At 37.6% G+C, this 22,880-nt stretch overlaps 2 protein-coding genes across 4 annotated transcripts in view; one reads left to right on the top strand and one right to left on the bottom strand.

Moving 5' to 3' along the window:
• The window catches only part of LOC309661848 (uncharacterized protein), a 635,889-nt gene that overhangs the window by 305,010 nt on the left and 307,999 nt on the right, over positions 1 to 22,880 (top strand). The window lies entirely within an intron of this gene.
• On the bottom strand, positions 19,439 to 22,874 carry NAA11 (N-alpha-acetyltransferase 11, NatA catalytic subunit). Its single transcript, XM_082463955.1, has one exon. The coding sequence runs from the start codon at positions 20,481 to 20,483 to the stop codon at positions 19,794 to 19,796; it is 690 nt and encodes a 229-aa protein (XP_082320081.1). The 5' UTR covers positions 20,484 to 22,874; the 3' UTR covers positions 19,439 to 19,793.

Here is a 22,880-nt window from a genome sequence, read left to right as displayed (position 1 = left end):
TCAAGAATTCCTAAAAACCCGTAATGAGACAATTATAACTGAAACAGAAATGGACACAGTAGAGCAGAAGACCTCAGGAAAGATGCCCCTCTAGATACACTCCTTACTCTTCTCTACCCTGATCTGTTCCCCAGGAGGCTGACCTCTAAACTATTCAAAAGGTTTTCTAGCTTCTAGTTGGCCTTGGCCAACTGAGAGTACTAGCAGAAGAATGGAGGGGGAGAAGAGGTCAAGTTATTCCCTTGGGTCCCCCTCTGGGGTCATGCTGGGCTGGCAACATCCCTTGACTAAGGAAGGGGAGGCTTTTTTTTTTTTTTTATTGAAGGGTGTTACTTTTTATTCCTTCTGGTTTACAAAAAGAAAGCTCAAGGTGCTGCTGGAGGCCACAGTTCAAATCACCTCTGCAATCTGCCTTAACCCTGAGTGTCCTGTTCCCAGGGGCCCTGCCCAGGAAGGCAGCAGCTCCCCTGCCTCTCCATCTGGGCAGCTGAACTTCGTGTGGAGCAGTGCTGTGGCCACGGGGCCCAGGCTGGGTGTGAGCCACAGAAGCAGCATTAGAAAATGCCAATGCACACGAGATTGCGGTCCTAGTTATGGTTATGGACCTGTCGTGGGGCCCCATTCTCCACCATGGAAATACCAAGAAAAGCAGAGGTTCAGGAAGGAGAGGCTTTTAAATGGCTCTCTCTTTGGATTCTAGTTACCACTGCCTCCCTTTGCCCCTTCAGACCTACAGTCAGTAACAGTGGCCCCCAAGGGGGTACTGCACTAACCCTTGTGAGTTCCCTACATCTGCTTTCACCTTTGTATACAATCCCTTTATTAATTCTCTTCAGTTTGAGTGTGCCGTCTGTTTTCTGCAAAGATCCTAACTAAGATGATGAAACTGGCAAAACCCAGAAATGAAGTGGAAGGAAGAAAATTAAATACTATAGAAATGAGCCAGATTGGAAGAAGCACAAAGGAAGATAGGTTCTTCTGAAAACACAGGCACAATTAAGGGTAGGAATTAGAAAAGATGTAATATGAGATAAGAATAAATATAGTTTAAAAAGGCAAGAGAGAAAAGAATAGATATGGAAGCCAGGCAAATCAGTGTCATGGTCAAAGAGAACCAAAATAATGTAACCAAACACATATTTAAAGATATAGCCCAAGATAACTTACCAAAAATAAAAGACTTGAATCTATAGATGGGATACATATGCCATATCCAAGAGAAAAAGTGAGAGAATGATCAACACCAAAATCCATCCTAGTAAAGTTTCATAGTTTCAATATATATTGACATGTAGTCTGCATCCAGATAAAAAGATCAAGAGACTTAAGGGGGAAAAAAATGCAGGATAACCTCAGACTTCTCTATATCAATACTCAAAACTGTGGAACAATCAATGCCAATTAAGGCTTGAGAAAAGAGTGACTCAAGAATCTTTATAACTAGACCAACTGCAGTTCAACATCGAAGCAACAATTTTGAACATGTAAGAATTCAAGGAATATAGTTTTTCAAGTTTATTTTAACTTCAGCCTTCCTTTGATGAATGGAGAAACTACAGCAAAAGGACTGATTATGAGAATTGAATCCATTGTCCCTGGAACTAAGATCATAATGTGAGAATTATGGTAAAGATTAGAATGTAAATGTTAAAAATTGGACAATATAGAAATTATATATCCAACAAAAGTGAGGAGATGAGAGGGAAAGCAGTAAGAGGTGGAATAAATATGCTGATCTCTTTGTATCATAAGATGGATAGCAATATTATTTAAAGCTGATAAAGTAATGGAAATATAAGGATATGTAGAGATATAAAGATGGATTGATTTTGGTGGTGTCAAGGAACAGATGGCACACTCAAAAGGGTGACTGAAGACAGAGAAAGACAAATATCATATGATATCCCTTACACGTGGAACCTAAAACAATCGTGCAAATGAACTTATTTACAAAACAGAAACAGACTCACAGACTTTGAAAACAAACTTATGGTTACCAAAGGGAGGGAGGGATAAATTAGGAGTTTGGGGTTAACGTATACACACTATTATATATAAAACAGATAATCAACAAGGACCTACTGTATAGCACAGGGAACTCTACTCAATATTCTGTAATAACCTATATGGGAGAAGAATCTGAGAAAGAATGGATATATGTATATATTTAACTGATTCACTTTGCTGTACACCTGAAACTAACACACACTATAAATCAACTCTGCTCCAAAATAAAGTTAAAATTAAAAAAAAAATGGGGGTGACTGAAGAGAGTTAAATGAGGGTCTGATTATAAAAGCCTGAGAAGAACAAAAGAGATGAACAAGGGATGATGTAGCAACATCAGGAAACCACTACCATTCCTGGGACAGAAGGGACAAGGGGAGGAAGGTACTACCAGAATATGAAGAAAGAAGCACTCATGGGAGAGTATCTGCTGGACAAGAGCTGTTGCCATACGTAGAGGAAATAAATCAACCCTCCAAATTGTGACTGGGGAAGAAGAGCTGGGGGGTAGATATCCTGTTCTCTTTTTCTCTTTCTACTTGGTCGCATTGACCCATCCCAGCTGGAAACTAAAGGGCAAAGGAATCCAGTCAAGGTGATCAATAGGGGTCAGCCTTCCACAGTATAGAGCAGTATATCTTAGCCACACTAAGTCACACCCTTACACTATGCTCCCCTTTCCCTCTGCTGATCCTCAGCTAGCTGAGTGCTTTACCTGAAGATGACCCAAACCTTTATGCTCATAGGATCTAAGTCATTAAGTTACCGCAGTTTGGGGACAGTACTTTTAAGCAAGAGAGTACTAAGATATGTCTCAGTGAAACTCCTAGGTTCTAGACATAGTCTTCTTTGCCTGAGTATGTGACAACAACCCAATTTTCCTTCTGGAAAGTAGCATCAATCATCCTGTTCAAAATGGTTTGCTGGTTTAGAAGCATGAGGAACCCAAAATGGCCAGGGACAGTCACAGGTTCCAATTTAATACACCTGGTATAAATATTCCTCTCTAGAACACTAGGACCACTAAACCCACTGAGCCAAGACATCAGGGGTGACAAGCAGAAATTGCTTAAGTGGGTTATTAGGCACAGTATGAGAGGGCTTACTACCACCCCACCTCCTGGCTCCCAAACCTGTACATGCTGACAGTTGGAGACATAACACTATACACTGACTCCTGGTTGAAGGCATATAGAAAGTTTCCCAAATTCTCAAGGTTGAATACCACTGAGCTTTCAGTTCAGTTATTGTTGTTTTATAGCAGCCATTTCTAGAAGATGAGGCATAGCGTAAGACGAGTGATTCCACAGGCATGAGCCCACTGCTACATTTCCTTTGTTGTAAAATGGGTTCCTTGTTTGTGTAGCTTTATGTGGCAATGAATAAGGCATTCTTTAAGTTCGCAAATAATGGTATTGGCAGAAGTGCTGTAGACTAGAACAGAAATTCATATATTTCTATAAAGGCAAATTGCTATACCCTCCATGAGAGAAGGGATACAATGTGATCAACTTGCTACACTTGGCACTTGGCGGTGGTGGTAGTCATATCAGCTTCGGTGATAGGTATATGTAATATGTTTCCTAGTTCTAAAAAATTAGAAAATTTAGGAATATCCTAAATATTAGAATTTTGAAAATAAATTCAGCTGTCTTTCATTGTAATGAATTTCCAGTCATTGAGGTTGTTCAGGTAAATGCTAATGGATGCGGTATTAGAGATTCACACCTTCAACTGAAGATTGTATTTTTTCCTTTGAGGCTCTTACCATTTACCAAGTTATACCTCACTAGACTCATTCTTTTTTGTAAATGCTTGTGAACTCCATCCCTGCGTTATGTGTCGAAGTCCCTCTCATTTGCTCTGCCTTTACAAATGTTGTACTATCCCATTTTATCCATCACTATCTTTGCTTTGCTAATCTCTTCATATCTTTAAATCTCAGCCCCAGTGTCTCTTCTTCCTGGAAGCCGTCTCTGTTTTTTTGGTTGTTTGTTTGTTTGTTTTTGTTACAAGTCTTGTTTGTTTTTGTTACAAGTCTATCTCCCTACTAAGTCATGAATTCCTTAAAATACTGTATATCCTGAGTATATCTATCACTCTGTACAGTGCTTGACACAGTGGATAGATGGATGGATGGATTAATTAGCTGATTAAGATTTGTATCATTCTAGCCTAATCAGAGACAAGACGTATAGCAGCATTTCTGCAAAAGGAGGCAAGGCATGTAGAAAGAAAGTGGTCAATGTTAAGGCATATTAATTTTGGTCCAGGAAGTAAAGTAGCTGTAGGACAATAACAAAGTAACAAAAGGACAAGTTACAATTTTTAGATTGAAAAGCTGTAGAAACATTACTTGAAAGGAGAGAAAAAATATGTGCTTGTGAACAAATAATTTCCCCTCTTATTTTCTATGGTCAATTCAACTCAAATAGTCTCCGATTATAACAATTTTGCATGAAGATTCCATTTTACTTATGATGTAAAAGACCAGAACAGTCTAGAGAGAAAATTCTATTTTATTGATATATTTCTAAAATATTCTATTCAATAATACTTTACTTCTTTTACAATGTGAAAGGCATATGCATTCCATATTGGAAATATATGGGCCCAGTTTCTGTGTGACCAAATAAATCACTACTATGTTCTAGTTTGATAACTTTGCCCCTGTGTAATCCTATGGATGTGAAAGTATATATAGGAAGCATCAAGATAATTGTTTTGTGAAGGGAAACCAGTGTTCTCTCATGCCCTATAGCCTTTAAAAAAGATAAAAAGAAGGAAAAAACCTTATTAATGCATGCTTGGAAAACAACTGCAGTCATTTTCCTGGCTGAAGATTAAATTATTGTACATTATAGTGTGCATGTCTGTGATAAGTAGATTACTATAGATCATTCCAAGAGAAGGTGGAGGGAAGATTGCACTAACATTAGCTTCTCTGGTATTTGCAGGCTGTAAATTTCTTTAAATGATAGATGTAAAGATGGAAGACAGATGGATAGAGGAAAAGACAGACTCAGATACTGGATGAGTTAGTACTGCAGCCCGCGCTCCAGCGCTGTCTTATTACCACAAGGCTAGCAAGCATCAAAGTCCCCCACATCCCCCCGCTCCCTCCCCCTGAAATGTACCGATTTATATGAAAATTAAGATTACAAATTAAAGCTTGGCTATCCTGGAGTTTTCTAGTTCATCAGCCATCCAATATAAATGATGTCAAGCCTGTATGCATAATTCCCAGAAGATTACTTTGTCCTTACAGCTAAGCCCTGTCCCTGATATGAAAGATCTCTATCCACTTTTATTGAAATAAAGAACTAACATTCATAATCCCAATATTGAGGTATAATCTTCATTATCTCCTGACCCTCTTGAGGTTCCCCCAATCTATATTACTTCAGATTTGTTTATTTATAATCCTTATGTATTTACCTTTACTGAGATAGGATTAAAAACTGAAAAAAAAAAAAAAAGCTCCAAAAAATCCTTATGATCTCATGATTGAGTTTCAGTTCACCAACAATCAACTAATGTGTTAGACTGAGTTTGTTTTTTTTTTAAGTGGCTCTTATAGTTGTCTAGTCTAAGCTTGAAAAGGCATTAATTGGTCCCCTGAGTGTCCCTGTTTCATTAAATGAATTATTGCCAATCCAACCTGGTTTGTGAAATGATGGCAGCATCCTATTTGCTAAAAAAGGTGGGGGAGGGGTGCATGAAAAGAGAGACACAGATAGAATAATCCAGATTAATTTTATCTCTTAGGAAGTTTTGATTCATAACTATGGTTAATTACTGGTAAACCACAATCCCCCAACTCTTTTCCCCCCCAAGAGCCTTAATGGCCTCTGGCTATGCCTCGGGCTCTTAACTATCACACTAGTCATTAATGCTGGTCAAGATGATTTCTTGGAGATTATTGCTCATTTTTTTTTTTTAATAGACAAAACAGACTGTTCCGCACAAAGAATGAAATGGTAGTCATTTTTTCCCCTTTCAAAAAGCATAAACACCTATGACAACCACATTTTACTGTATTCTTAAAACATTTCAAATATTATTTTAGTTTTATTTCTAAAGTGAAAACCAGGTTTGCAATGTCCTGGTTTTCACTGGTCATCATACTTTCTTACTTTAAATGAATTTTTGTTATTATATTTGGAGAAACACATCTTGATTAAGAGATTTGCTAAGTGTTCTTAGTTATTTGTACCTCTTATTTTACCTTTTGTGTAAGGAAATATTAGGATAGTATTATTTGGCTTTTAGATTTGAAAACAGAGGGAAAATAGAAGTACTTTACTATTGGCGCAGAATTGCACTGGAGTGTTTCTTCTTAAAATAATTTATTCTTTGATCGTAAAGGATTCTTGTTTCACCATTATTTGATATATAGTGGGATTTTGTATAATCTTCATTGGTTCAGTTATACCTCATCTGTGAATCCTTTCATTTCATTCATTCGTGCTTTTACTTGAGCACCTGTTATTGCTTGGGCACACTCAAGAGATAAATCTGAAGAGAATGGGGAAGACACTGAGAAGACAGAAACAGCTTATGATCACTAAATAATTTTTTGCATAAAAAGATATTCAAATGTAAAGTTCTGTATTAGAATTATTAGCCTTATTAAAATGTTTACTCACCAATTAGAAGGGAAGTAACTGGAACCAATATTTATTGTGCACCTACTATTTTCTGGATGGGTGCATAATTTACATGAATTATCTTTCTTAACCCTTGCAACAACTTTATAGTCCTTAGAGCAACCCTACAATTATTCCTATTTTATAGGTATATAAATTGGGACATTAGTATTGTTGAAGATGTGGGAGAAAGAATAAAAAAGAATTGGAGGAAAGATGAAGAAAAGAAAGTTTCAGGTCTTAAAAGCAAACATTGCTTTGTAGTACTCTATGCCTTCATTTGCTCATAGATAAGAAATGCATTTACTCTTTCCTTTGAAAACTGTGGCCCAAGGTGGCAGGACACCCCATGGAGCCCTAGTATAGATCTTCCAATAGACAGGATAAGAATATTGATGAAGCAGGTTTATCCTACCAGAGATTCATTTTAGTTAAATATAAATATTCTTTAGAGGAGCAAGCCTGCCAGTTATGAATAATTTTGTGTGAATTTTAAAAAATGCTTATAACCAGCTATGATGTAGGATCGATCTATCTATCTACCTATCTATCTATCCATCCATCTATCTACGGGAAGTGGGGACAGAAGGGGAAAAGGTATTAAAAAAGTGATCTGAGTGTAGGTTATTTTGAAGGAATTCTGGTGTAGGTTAGAGGTGTACAACTTAAGCCAGAAAAGAGTAATAGAATACTGGGTATCAGGGATGGAAGAAGAATTCAGGGTGAAAAAGTGAAAATTCATTTATGCCCTTGGCCTAGCCTTGCCCCGTCTGACATAAGACAGTGTGTACCCTGTCCTGGAAAATGTTTATAATTTATAAAGCTCTGAATTCTCAGGGATAAGCCATGAATTACAGAGTGATTCTAAAAGCTTTACATTCTATGATAAGCCACTGTAATGTTTTTTCCTCATCAAAGACAGGAACTTGTTTTTTAACATAAGTGACCAAAATGTTTTCCAATTAGAATTGTACTGGTATACATAATTTTAAAGTACAAATACAGCCTACTTTTTTTATTCAGGATGTCCAATTATTCTGAAACTACTTCCTTTCAATGCCCAAATAAAATTCTAATCAGTGATCAAAAAAATGATCTATATTTTTTCTGGACAAGGATAAGAGCGGACCTAATAGAAATTTCATAAACAATATTTGACTTTGTAACAGCTGACACTTTCACTCCTAAACTGATTTTCTAACTCTGACTCTGGATTTCTACCATCAGCTGACAAATGGCTATCAGGTTATTTCATGAATGTATCATTTCGACATGGTTGTCATCCTTATAAAGCAGGGTATATGCAATTATTTAAATATTTCTAAAGCAGGTGCTTCAGAGACTCCAGGTATAACCTAGAATGTACGGGCTTAACCCCTATGTAATATTACCACCCATTAACTTGAAACAGTTGAGACAAAGATGCTAATCAATTAGGCACACAAAAGCTGTGATACTTGAGCCTTAGATGCTTACTGGATATAAACTAATCTACCCACCCTGCCCCCTCTGATTCCCCCAATTATAGGGAAGAGAATAAAATTAAAGAACATGTATGAAGTGGTAGAAAATATATCATGGATCTTTGTTTTTCATACTTCAGTACTTTACAAGGGATATACAGTAAGGGCAAATTTTAAGGGGCTCAAAATCTGTATCTTCAGCTTCCAAATGTACGTCTTCCTAGACTGATCTGCCTTAGAGCCCTTCTGTGGTGCTGGTTCTTCTTTCTCAACTTTCCTTCGCACTAATCATTCTGCCACTTTTTAAAGAAAGGCGTATCTCTCACTCACTGGGAATCTCACTAAGTAGGGCACACTTATTTACCAAGACACAAAACTGTCTTGGATGCCAAAGGAACAATTAGAAATATTTATTTCCTAGAAGCCTCTTCATATAAGGGAGTCCGGAACTTTTCAAAATTCTTTATAACATCTATTATTTAACAAAGTTTAACTTATGTACCTCCTTTAAGCAATAAAAGTAGGGACTGTGGGACTTAACACTGCTTAGGGCTCTGGTGATGGAAAATCAGCCAGATGCTAATGTACTACTATAGTTTACTAAAGTTTTTGAGTATGTGAAAACTTTCGTCACTTTCTTTTTTTTTTTTTTGGTGAATCTCTTTTACCTAAACCATGCAAATGGGAGAACAAGTACAATTTGATTCACATGAATAATCTTATTACATATGAATGCCTAGGTCTTAGAGAGCAAGAGATAAACTTTTATTAAGCCTCTTTTCTTTTGAAATGAATATATAGACAGTTGATTTGCTACATTTACAGGAATTCACTCCCTTCATTCATATGTCATCCCTTAAAATATTCACACACGCACACATTCATCATTGCTGAAAAGCTGATTTTTTTTTCTGGATGGCTAGAGACGAAAAAGAAAATGATCAGTTATTTTGCACCAGTTTGAATTTGGGGACAAAAATCTCTGAAAGTAGAAATGTTAGCAAAGTAAAAACGTTAGCAATAACATTTACACATCTTCTTACAAATTACAGTGCAGTTTTTCTTATACTATCTCATTACACAATAACCCAGAGGGCACGGAAGTTATTTTTCCCTAATTTATATATGAGAAAATTGACATGCCAGAGGATATCCAGGTAGTAATAAGCCAAACTGGGACTAAAATTTAAGCCTTTGGAGTCAGGTCTGTGATCCCACTCTATTAAACCACCTCTTGTGAAAATTGCTCAATTTGCTAAGGACTGTATTCTCTAAGTAAGCTTTTATAATATGTAGTTGAGGTGATGACCTTACTCCAAAAGTGCAAAATCTATCTTAATTTTGGTTAGGAAAGCAATATATGTATGATTTATAAAGAAAGGACTTTTTTTTTCCCCCAGAACTTCACAAAATTCAATTCCTATATCCATATAAGGAAACAAGCTGTTTAAATAACCCTTCAAGTGTGCCTCAAGGAAATGATCTGTGTCCTTTAAGATTTCAAAGAAGCATTCATGTCTAGGAAGAAGTATAAAGAAGGGCTGTGATAAGTCACTTGGTCTGTTTCATCAGTTTTTTGGCTGAGTACTGTTAATAAAAGTTCTAACTCAGAACACCCAGATGATGAAGGGATATGAGAAGCTAATGACACATGAGTAGAAAGGCATGTGATTCCAGACTGGCCTGGTGTCTGATTCTTAACGGAACATTGAAATTTTTGAGCTTTTTGTTCTGGAAACAAATTAAGAAAAATTCAGTGTGATTTGTGAGTGTTCTCACTCTTCAAGCTTGTGCTATATGCCACTACTGCCAAATTGTAGCTATTGTTTGCTTGACTAGAACTTGGAGGAGAAAAAGGATAAAACTAGGAAATGGGGAGTGGGGCATTGATGTGGGAGGACTGGGGGAAAAATGGGCAGGCAAGTAATGACAAAAAAAAAAAAAAAAAAGCTTCTTTGGACAAATTAATTTAAATCTGGAGAGCATCACCATGGAAAAAGTGCCCTTCAAATTACCTTCACGAGGAATTCAACACCGTACTAGTCTGTGATTTTCAGATGGCAGCATGTAAAACAATCACCTGGAGGCTTGTTAAAAATAGAGGATCTGTTTTGTAAACAGATCTCTGAGCTGGAGTCAAAGAAACTATGTTTTTAACATACCACCTGGGTGACTTTGATGCAATAGGTCCATGAACTATACTTTGAGAAAACCTGGGCTAGAAATTCTTACCCCTGGATAGAAATTTTCTCTTGAAATTGTTTCCCACACCACTTTAATCCACATACAGATCTCATACTCCAGTTTTTAAAATGCGATCATTTTCAATTTCTATGTCAAATGTCAGCATGGGAAAAATTCATAGTGTCTAGGGTAATCTATGGACCAACGAACACAACACATTGATTGATAGTTCAAAAATTTCATATACTGTTAACTTGTTTGGAAGTCAAAGATGAGGAAATATTAACATATCAAGGCATTCTAATAATAATAGACGATGTAATGTCAATTATTATCAATGTATCTCATATACTATATATACAGTGTTTTTGTTTTACACATTTTGATGAAATATATTTGGAATTTTTATTAAAATTATTAGGCCATCAACCTTATACGACAAAATTCCAAAGACAAACAGGATTTGTATGTGTGTTTAAGACTGGGACTCCGAATTATTTAGGTTCTAATCAAAACCGACCTAAAGGCTAGTCACAGGTATTTTCGACTAGGTCCAGGGCTGCAGATGAGTGTTAAGACCCTTACTAGTCAAAGTGTGGTTCCTAGCCCAGCAACATCAGCGTTGTCCAGGAACTAGTTAGAAATGTAGACACTCAGGCCCCACCCCCGACCTACTGAAACAAAATCTGCATTTTAACATGACCCCCAGATGACTCATCTGCATGTGAAAACTGGAGAAAACTTCCTTTGAGCTATTTCAGAGTCCTTATCCTTTCCAAATTTTCCCAGCTTTGGACTAACTTCCAGCACCACTCCCCACTTTTCCCACACATCCACATACCCCATTATTTTTAGACAATCACCTCTTGTTTGTCCCTTGTTCTTACCTCTAAAGGGAAAAATCACACAGATTCTAACTAGGTAACTCACAGACTTCATTCCCAAGTTTCTCTCTATTAGCCAAAGAAAACTTTGCATCTTGATAATTAATATTTCTGAACAATTTGCTGACAGACCTGAGCCCACCCAGGTAGTTTCTTTAAAGCAGCAAGTAAAGGAGGGGGTGTGGGTCGTTTTCTACAGCTAGTCCAATGGTATTCACCATTAACTATCCTATATCCTTGCTTCAAAGCCCTGCTTTGGCCTCTCTAGGTTTGTACTTAAGGAAAAGGTGGTCAGTCCATTAAAAAATAATAATAATAATTTGCCCCATGTAAAAAGAACAACGCTATTACATAAAGCAGTATCATAGGCTCCCACAATTTCAGTGCTGCAGAAGCTATTGCTGCTGCTAAATCACCATGATCACCCTGGAACCACTGAGAACATGCTAATTTATGCCCAAAGCAATATTAGTATTATTGTTTATTTTACTTCCATTATCTAAGTAGGCATAGTCCAAATTAGGTAGGTTGCTATAACTCTGTCTTCTCCTGGTATGAGACTGGGAAAAGGGATATAACAGTAACAAAGAAAAGCAGCCAACGGTTTTAGTAAATAACACTGCAAAAGTCAGGTATCATTTCTTATTTTCCAATTACTCCAGTTCCTATCATCAAGTTTAGTAGAGACAGTAATGTGCCTGTTGCTAGAGAGAAATCATTCAGGTAAGCTGAGGCTACTCCTTCTGTTTCTCCATCTGCTAAGCTGTTCACACGAAGACATATTGACAAGGGCTCAAGGAAAACATGGAATATTTCATCAGTAAGATTATGCTGCCCTAGAGACAGATGTTAGAAAGCTGTTATATTTAAAAATAAAGAGATAAGCAGATGCTTGAGGGGAAGGAATAAAATAGTTTTAGAATTGGGAAAGAAAATTAAAAAGAAAAAAAGGAAAGATGGAAAGATAGATGAGAGGTTTGTATTGACATAGGAAATGGCAAATCCTTATTGTGTAGGAAAAAAACTTCTATGTCTGCCTCAGGCAATCATTTACTATTAGGTAGGCATTCTTAGAGTACATTCTTAGAGAAGATTTGTAAGAAGAGCTTAGCAGGGCTGATTATGATTACAGAGAACAGATTTATCTGTTGTCATAAGATGGTTAATGTCAGGGCTTTGACTTAAAACCATATACACTAGTTTTCATAAAAATATAAACATGAGAAATGTTATATACTATGGTAATTCACATTCAGTGAATATAAAAACATTAATAATAACTCTGGATTTATCTGGTGACTTTCACTGCACTTTGTCAAAAGCGGTCAAAACACTTTGTCTTCACTTATTTTTACTGGGGAAAATAGTAAATAGGATTATAGTAGAGGGTTATCTAAATATTTACAAATGACATATAGTTGTCATGTATTAAGTCAACACAACATTTTAAAACAGTAGATTCTCCTTTTTTTGCTATGGTTTTCACACTTTTATAAATAAAATGCAAAAAGTAGCAATAGGAAAGTGAAAGGAACTTTGGCTTTGAATTCAAATAACTTGGGCTCAGATCCTAGATATTTACTTCGCCTCTATGAGCTTCAGGTTCCCCATCTATAAAACAGGGATAATAATACCTACCTCCTAGGGTTGCTGAGAGGATTAAATATATTGTTAATAAAGGCCCTAGCATTGTGCCTGAACATTATAGGTCCTCAATAAATGGCAAGTTATGTCACTAACAAAAAAACAAATTGATACAAACAAGCAGATTAGATATTCCAATTTAATTACTGGTTGTCCTTTTCTTGAAATCTCCAAGTTCTGATTGCATAGTAGAAGCCCTTACTCACCACTTCCTCCCGCTGGGAAGGAGAATGAGAATACCTCCTCAAGAAAGGGGAGGACACGACAGAGGGCAGGTTCCCAGAGAGTGGAAGAGGAAACAGAAAACTTCTACCAGAAAAGATGAAGAAGGAATAGGAAGGGGGCATGAGGTCTGACTTGATGGTCCTGACTACCCCCTCAAGAATGAAAACCCAGATAAATAATGGCAACAACAGAAAGCAGAGGAGCTTCAGGAGTTTGCCCTGCTTCCTGTTCTGCATTCTCGGAAGAGACAACCTTGCAAGACAAACTACTACAAACAGAATAAAACGGCAGCGTGGTGTGAGTAGGCCAAGGAAGGTTCTGTGATGGAAGGCCTCAAACTTCCTTGGCTCTTGTGCAGCAGGCTCTTGTGTCCACGTAATCCTTCACTCCCAGCAGGGCATGTGGAAGGTTGAGAGCTGACAGTGAGAAGCCATTGGGGTCTCCTTGAGACGACCCCAGAGCAGATGCTGCAGAGCTCACAGGCTAAGCCAGGGCTCAGAGGGCAGATGTGGCCGAGACATGAAGACCTGCAATGCTGTTGAGAAGTGAAAAGAGAGCAAGTGAGCAAAGGAGGGCTACAGGCTCCGACAGAATAAAATACTGGTTTAACCAATGACAGACTTTGGCAGCAGATCAGCAAGGCATTAATAGCCACTTTAGACTAGATATATCTCCATGGAAGCCAGTGAGAATTGAGTGGACAACACAAAGATCCACATGTAGATCTGGGGCTCTCTCCTCTCCCTGCCGTGAGGACACATGAACTTTTTCTAACACCTAAAAGCCGTTTCTGCCAGGAGAAAGGGGAGGAGGGAGGACAATGAAAGGCTGAGATCTACCCCAAAGATCCTATTTTAAACCTAAAGACGCCACGATACTTTTGCTTGTCATCTTCAAATTCTATCCCATCCTACTCCACTCAAAAAGAAATTTATCTCAATTCTAATGAAATGAAAGGCCTTTTTAGCTCTTGATAAGCTAGACGCAATGTGTCTAATTCTATAAGTCATATTTTCTTTCTGTGAGACCTGGAGATGAAACCAAAATACCCACTGTCTCTTTATTCATAACTTAAAAGTGTCCTTATTACATTAGGTAATAGGAAGTAGTACCTTATGTACATTTTCTCTCCTTTCCATTTTTAAATTCTGCACTGGTAATTTGGGAGGGTCCTTCTTTCCTTCCTTCCTTCTTTCAGTGAGTATTTACTGAGTACCTACCATGAATGAATAATGTGCCAGGAGTTAAGGAAACAAAGATAAATGGGACATGGACCCTATCCTTAATAAGGAAGAAAGGTTTGTGTGATATGTAAATGGAATATATAAATTAAAGAAAAGCTAGTGCAGTATTGCTTCCCATTGCTGAGCAACTGCAAACATAACAAAACAAAACAACAGAACCTTACAACTGCAAACATGCATTCTTTACCCATCTATCAAATGCACACAGAAGTAATAAAAGTTGACTGTTGGGCACAGAGCAGTTAAAAAGCATTTTTGTACAAAATCTTAATTACAGAGAAGTCAGTTCTCAGAATAACAACAGTAAATCAAGGTGCAGGACATTCAGAAGCATATAATACAAAATCTTGTTTTTTTAAAAAAAGTGTATTTGCTGTAATGGAAGAGTAATAAGATGTGGGAGAATAGGCCATAAAGTCTATCATCACCTTTTTCAAGTTGTTTCAAATACTGTTAAGAGAGGCCTGCAAAAGAAGTTATATAAAACCAAACATTCTATAGTTCTTTTAGTTTTCTCAGTAACTATTCCTTGATATGTTTAAGACATTAAGATAAAATATGAATATTACAGTCCTTAATTTATTAGCTTATGAAGTACAAATTTTTACATTACTAGGATTCCTTAAAGGAAGGCAACAGCAGCCTGAGAAATACGTTGTTATCATTACTTTCTGAAAACAAAACAGACTTTTATGACTTGACTTTAAAAAAAAATTCCTGTGATGTTCTGAGGATGTCAGTCTAAAGAAATAGCATTGCAGAATGTTTCAGGAAGGCTCTTTGAACCACTGCCATTCACAGAAGAATGGTTATTATCTTCTCTTTCTTACTTCTTCCACCATAAATCTCCTTAGCATGGAAAGAGTACAAAATTTAGGAAAAGCCTCTGCTTTTATCAGTTACCTCTGACAAAGTTGGTATTTCAGTCATCCTAAATGTACATCATACACTGATTGAAAAGTGACATTACTGGAGATTATAAATTAATTCAACAAATGATACTATCTGATTAGTATTTCAAAACAATATTTTCTCTCTTCCCAACCCCCTCCCCTCTATATCTTCATACAGTGCAGCTACATTTGAAATCTATGGTTTCTGGCATATCTGGGGTAAGGTTATACTAGGAATTTACCAGACCTGTCAGTCTCTAACTTTCTTCCATATTTCATTATATCATTCCAGCTATAATTAGTTGTCTGGTAAAATTAAGAACAGTCTATTTCAGTGAATGCTCATGTGAACATTTAACAACTTTTTGTTAGGATGACAGCTTAGCGACAGAAAGAATAAACCAAAAAAGGAGAGTCACTGAAGTAACCTTGGTTAACTCAATATTGCCAGCTCAATGGAAAATTCTAAGATTTTGCATTTTTTCCCCTTTTTTGTTATTAATCACCCACATATTTCTTGTCAGGAGCGTCAATTTGATGGCATTCCTGCCTCAACTAGCATGTTTTGAACTGACCTGTCTTCATTGCTATGGCTCCCTAGAAACTCTGCTGTTGATGAGCGTTGATTCAGCTGAATGCTTTGACATTCAGCTTGTCAGTGAAAGCTATTTTAATCATTAAGATGCATCTCCCTTCCAAGATTGCAAACTGTTGCTGCTCATACACAACATTCTATCATTTGATTAGTGTGGAGAAGAAAAGAGCCTTAATAGTTACTATTACTACAGATTATATTAAGAGCTAAAATTTACAGAATAAATAAGTGTGTGTGAGGTATTGTGCTAAGCAATTTACAGGGACTGTCCATTTAATGCTCACTATGGTGGAGTCTCACCATCTGAGTTTGCACCCCTGTTCTCCATTCACTACCTGAATGACATGCAGTTCTCATCTGTAAAATGGAATAATAGTACCTACTTCAGAGGGAAATTAGGAGGACTAAGTGAGACAATTCATACATAGCACCTAGAATAGTTCCTATGACATAGTGTTCTCATAGTGTTATTAGTGATTTTTATTACCATTTTGTAGATGAAGACCTCCAGTTTCCTTCACCAGCTGCCCTACTCACCATCACTTCTAAATCTTCTAACTTTAACTGTCTCTGGTGCCCAGACCCAAAAGAAGATAAGGGAAAATGAAAAGTTATTTCTTTCAGGACTTTCTTCTGTAGGTATTTTAACTCCAGTTCCACATGAGGAATGACGCAATAGTGGCAAGATAATACTTTTGTAGTATTAACCTTTTTTTTTTCCCCCCCTTTCTTTCTTTCTTCACAGTAGCCTCTTCCCATTCAGGCAGCTAGGTGTATGTCCTAGTAATGCCCTGTTGAATGGGATGGAGGTGAGGGATGGTAACTGAAGCCTTAGACAATCTGGGGGATTTCCAAGTAGAGGGGTCATTTCTTCCAGGCTTTAACAAGAGGTATAAAGGCAGCAAGGTGGCAGGATCCCAGTTTCCCAGGCCGAGGTCTGTGCAAGAGCAGAAGACCTATGTGTCAGGTGACTAAGCAGACAGCCTTAGACAGCTGCACAGAGTTCCCTGTGCCATGTTATGGAGAGCGGGCAGCAGAGTAATCCCAAGCTCCTAGCTGGACATGGAAGCAGAATTTCTTATAGTCCAGAGCACCACTAGGATGGTTCCCATTGTTGCAGAAACTAAGCTGTGTGGTTACCAGAACTCCTTCCTCTTCCTCCTGGGCATACAGCTAAACTACATTATCTAGCCTCCCCTGCAGTTAGTAGGGAAAATAGGACTGACTTTCAAAACTTATGTGAACCTCTATGTGTATTCTCTTCCCTTATCTGCAAGCTGAATGTATATGAACCAGTAGAGGACATATGATTCTAGAAAACAGCATTGAATCAGGGGTTCTTCACCTGGGATCCATTAATCAAATTGAGGAGAACCATGAACTTGGATTTGGAACAAAAATAATTCTGTATTTTCCCTAACCTCTAACTGAAACTTAGCATTTCCTTCAGTTATGAATGTAGGCCCCAATGAATAGTAATATTTGCAATACTTGTGACTTTATCACCAATACAAATCACAGGTATTTTCATATTATATTACAGCTGTTGGAGGTATCTCAAAATACCATTCACACTCAATTTATACTCAATTTCCTTTTAAGTAACAGTATTAGACCCACTGCTAGATTTTTTTATTACATATGCTAATAAAAAGGCACATATATAACAGTTTATTATAAAATAATTTGGTAACAGTATTTCAATAAAATTGGTTTCCTTTGTGATCTCACAGATTTTCATGCCATTAAAAGACAATTTTCTGAGGAGTCCTTAGGCTTCACCGGATTGCCAAAGAGGGCTAAGGAACAGATGGAGTCCTGAATGACTTCATGGAGGAGGGCCCTTCTTTTCCTCTCTCCTTCACATCCCCACCACCCTGCTGACTCATATTGAACTGTGATGTGAGAAATTAGCTGGTATTGTATTACGTTATTGAGATTTGGAGGTTAATTTTTAGGGCAACTAGCCTAGGCACACTAATACCCTTGCTACCAAAATGGCCCAAACATGGCAGAGAGCACCGGAGACCTAAGAGGCCTCTGACTGGAAAGGACCCAGAAGGGACCCGTGAGGACCAAAGATTAGATGGAGCCAGTGAAGATGTCTCAGAGGATACTAACATGGAAGGGCAGTTTTGCTAAGTACAAGGAACAACTCCTTCATCTTAGAAATAAAGTTCAATTACAGTAATATAACTGCCACACAATAATTTTCTTACTATTATTTATTATTTTCTTTTTCCCTACTAGGGTGACAGTTATTTTTGTTTCTCATATCAGATATTAAGTGCTTTTGAATTCATCAAATTATATAAAACTATATATATACAGTGTTAAAGCAATCTCCAATTATCTTCATTTACTTAAAATCTTACTCAGGTAGAGTGTAACCACTGAAGAGAAGCCAATAACCACGAAGATAAGATTCTGTATAATGTAAACATCAGCCTGTCCTAATCACTGGTGTATGCCAAGCGCCAAGCCTCATGCCAGGCATATACACATTTTTATGAATGAGTAAATTAATCAAACAGCATTTATTTTAATTATATGCAGTGTGTGTCACTCATGACTGGACTTTGTTATGAGAAAGTCGCTGCCTTTTTCATATGTAAGGGTAAGGAGAGTAGGTTTGGAAGTTAAAGCTTCTACACTGAGCCTAAGGGAAATTAGTCTTTTTAAACTACTTTTCAGTGTCTGCTTAGTATTAGTATTAGGGTGTAGTCGGAAGAACCATAATTGTTTTTGTTCTTTGACTTTTCATGTTGATTTTCATACATTCAAGAGTGAAGAATAGCATAATGAACCCCCCAAGTCCCCATTACCCAACTTCAGCAATTATACATGTTGCCATTCTTATTTTATCTGTTCCCCCTGCCTTGACCTTTTTTTGCTGGAGTATTTTTTTTTTTTTTCTTGCTGGATTATTTTAAAGTAAATTCTAGGCCTCATATTCTTTCAACTCTAATTATTTCAATATATATCTCTAACAGATAAGAACTTTTTTTTAAACATAATACTACAATACCATTTAGCTCACTTAACAAAATTATTAACAATTCCTTAATAGCATATACAGTCCATGTTCAAATTTTGCCTGGTCATCTCAAAATGTCTTATATTTGGTTTGTTTAAGTCAAACAGTCTCCACAATGGTTGTGTTTGGTCAACATATCTCTAAAGTTTAATAGATAAATTCCTCCTCCCTCTTTAAAAAATGACATTTATTTGTTGAAGATACCAGGTCATTTGTTCTGTAGAGACTGTAGCTTAACATGTCCCTCTATTATTATTATCATTATTTTATTTTAATAAAAATAGTAGTTAGATCTAAGGTCTTGTTTGAATTCAAGATAAATTTTATACACACACACAAAATTTTCTTTCGGCAAGAATATTTCATAGGTGTCACTGTGCACTTCCTATTGCATTTGGAGGCACATAATATTTGTCTCTTTTATAGTGATGTTACACTTGACCAGTGACTTCAACAGTTGCCAGTCTGATCCATCACTGCAAACTGCTCCAACTTTCACCTAATGGTATTAGTCATTGACGACAATTGGCTAGATCTATTATTTCAAGAGTTGCAAAATGGCAATTTTATAATTCTTAACCACTGCGCCACTAGGGAAGTCCCTACAATTTTATAATTCTGTCATTCTTTCTGTCTTTATTAGCTGTCATTCTATAAAGAAGAGATTTCTTTCATTGACTATGTGGATACCCGGAAATACAATTCATACCGAAAAGGCAGGATAAATGCTTGTTTCTTTTACTGAATGTAATCTACTTTCAGCATGGAGTCCTATTAACTTCCAATAGTGAGCAATGAGTTTCCCCCAACCCACTCTACACTCCTCCCCAAGGTCAACATGTGGTTTTCACAGTGAAACCCATCAGGGCTAGAATGGGATGGGATTGGGCTGACCCAGGTATGGTGCAGGAATTTAGGGGAGATAGGGACTGGGTCAGGGAAGAGAGAATACGTACCTTAAGCAGGCTCTAGGAGGTGGAGTCTGAGTCTTCTGAGCTGTCCTGGGCATGGGGGCTTTCCGTGGACTCGCTGGGTTCCTTGCTGTCACTGTCACTATCAGTGGCCAGGTTCTTCTCTTGACAGGCCTCTTCGGAACCAGGAAGTGTGCTGCCCTGGACCTCCTGGTTCTCCCTGGAGCCCAGCACAACATACCTGCCCTTCTCCTTCAGCTCCAGCTGCCTCGTCAGCTCATCTGCCATCTGCGACAGACCCGGCTTCATAGCATAAGCATCTTCTCCATCTGCATAGTATTTGGGTTCCACCTCACTAACCTGAAAGTTGAGAGCGTTAGAATAGAGGTGCAAGGCTGCCCGGTTACTCTTCCTGACATGCAGGGACACGTACTTGGCATTAAAGTTCTCTATCATGGCCCGGGAGGCCTGGCCCATCAGCTTCTGGGCCAGGCCGAGGCGCCGGTGCGAACGCTTCACAGCCAGGGAGGTGATCTGGCCGTGGGGGACATCATCTGGGTCCTCCTCCAATTTGGCCAGGACGGAGCCCACAGTCTTCCCGTCCTCATCCTCAGCGATGTAAGAGAGCTGGGGCCAGGAAAGGCCATGGTAGAAATAGTATTTCATCTGGTAGTTCTCTGGAAGGCAAAGGAGGTTGCAGGGTTGCAGGTTCATCAGGTCGTCTGGCCGAGCACTGTGGATGTTCATAACGGCGGCGGGTGGCGAGCCGGCTCTGACGGCGGAGACTGGGAGAGAGGGTACCGCCAAGCACAAGGGACACCGTTTGCCTCGGGGGCTTGAGTCCAGGGGGGCCGAAGCTGCGAGGCCAGATGGCGTGGAGACTGGATGGCGTGGAGGCTGGGTGGCGTGAAGGCAGGCTAACCAGCAGACGGAAGGGGCGGTGCTAACATACGGCTTCCGGAAGTTTCCGCCTAGTCCCAGCCAATGAGGTTTTCACTTCATTGTGCATGTGTGCGCGCATGGCTGAGGGGGTGGGGCAGTGGACTTCATTATGCTCTCAATGGTTTTAATACAATGTTTGATCCATTGTCGTCATTATTCTTTTGTGTCAATTGTAACTTTTTAATTTGGATACATCTGTATACATGTTCACGAACTGTATAAACCCATGTAACCGGAGTTTAGAGCAAGAACTAGAACACTGCGAGGACCCCAGAAGCCCCCCCTTGATGCCCCCTTCCAGTCCTCCTTGCCTCATGTCCCGAGTAACTGTGACCTAGATTTCTAACAGCCTTTATATACATGGAATCATAATGCATACACTGTTTTTGTGTCTCTTTTTTTTTTTTCCACTCGATACTTGTTTCAGCTACCTTGTTGTGTGTAGTTGGGAATTCTTTATACTCTTTCCTGTTTGATATTCCATTGCCTAAACACATCACAACTTATTCACCCATTCGACTGTTGTTGGCCATTTGTATTATTTTTAATTTAAGAATAGTAGGAATAGTGTAGCAAAACGTTCTGGAGCATGTTTTTGTTGACTCATGCATATTTATCTACAATTAGAATCACTGGGTCAAAACATAACGTCATATTCAACTTTTATGTAAATACTGTCAAGCTATTTTCCAAAATGGTTGCTGCACATTTTCATCAACATTTGGTATTTCTCATCTTTTTCATTTTAGCCAAGGTGGAGGAGAATGGTAGTATTATATTGTGGTTTTATTTTGCATGTCTCTAAAGAAGTTGAGCACCTTTTTTACATGCTTATTAGCCATTCTAAATTCTTTTTTTATGAAGTGGTTGTTCAAGTCTTTTGTTCATTTTTCTATTGGGTTGTGTGTATTTTTCTCATTGATATTTAAGAGTTTTTAAAATATATATATTCTGAATATGACTCCTCTGTCAGATATATTTATAGTGAATAGCATCCTCCCTTACTGGTTGATTTTCGTTCTCTTAATGGTTATTTCTGACACCAAGTGGGAATTTTAACATAGTCCAATTGTCCACTTTTTTACATTTCATGGTTAATGCTTTTTTGTGTCCTGTTTAAGAAATCTTTGCTAACTCCAAGGTCACAGAGACATTCTTCTATGTTTTCTCCAGAAACCTTTATTGTTTTACAGTTTATATTTACATATGCAATCTGTTGGAATTTATTTTTGTGTATGCTGTGAGGTAGAGGTTCAGCTGTTTTTGCTTCCATGGATATTCTAACCATCTAGCACCATTTATTGAAAAAAAATCACCTTTCCTCCACTGTATTGCATTCTTGCCTTTGTCATAAACCCTAAATTGCATTTCTAGATACATTGCAAAAATTGTATACCACTTGATATAGCAAGATATGTGGTATTTCTTTAATAGTGCAAAGAAGTCATATTTTATTAGTACCACTTGCAAGTAACCTGACTGTAAGCCTTAGAATTATCTATGTATCTTATACAGTCTTCCTTTCCCATTTCCTGTCATATCATTACCTGGAAACTCAAACACCAAAATTAATTCTGTTGTGATTAGATAGTCTCTTTTCTTGTATCATTAGCTAGGTCATGGTTATACTCTAACTCATGTAGAAAATGTGTGCAACATTCTTTCCAATAAGGTTACACACTCCTTTACTAGCTGAAGTAGTCTACAGCCATGTGATTTGTGTAACATAGCTTGAAAAGCCACTATTTTTTTGTTGTAATTTAACACTTAGTTGTGTTTTCATTAATAAGTTTTTAAGATTTAAGATAAGACTTTATATCCTTGATGTTTTGATTGACTCTATACATTTAAAAAGTTATTTGCCAGTATTATTTCCATTCAGAAATTTCTGTTTTATGTTAAACGTCACTCCATGGGCAAGGATATATGTTTTGAGATGACATGACTCTAAAAGCTTAATCCAGAAAGTCATTTGGTTCTTCTATTATAGGTTCTTCTTTAAAAAACATGGACTATCAGAATTTGAGTTCATTGTGGTCTTCTATAGAACAGTGTATCTTTACTGGACTTCCTAAAGTGTAGGCTTGACAAATGAGGCAGGTGTGACAAAATAGACCAACTTAGAAAAACTCAAAACTCACATGTCAATTATGTATCTGTCATTTATGTTGTCATCACTTTTGTTTACCTTTTTCATTCCAT

Source organism: Balaenoptera physalus (genome assembly GCF_965194825.1).
Source record: "Balaenoptera physalus genome assembly, chromosome: 5".
Taxonomy (NCBI): domain Eukaryota; kingdom Metazoa; phylum Chordata; class Mammalia; order Artiodactyla; family Balaenopteridae; genus Balaenoptera; species Balaenoptera physalus.
This window is presented reverse-complemented; position numbering and strand designations above follow the sequence as displayed.

Coding starts and splice junctions, on each gene's coding strand:
- NAA11 (XM_082463955.1), bottom strand. CDS start 20,483: ATGAACATCCACAGTGCTCGGCCAGACGACCTGATGAACCTGCAACCC.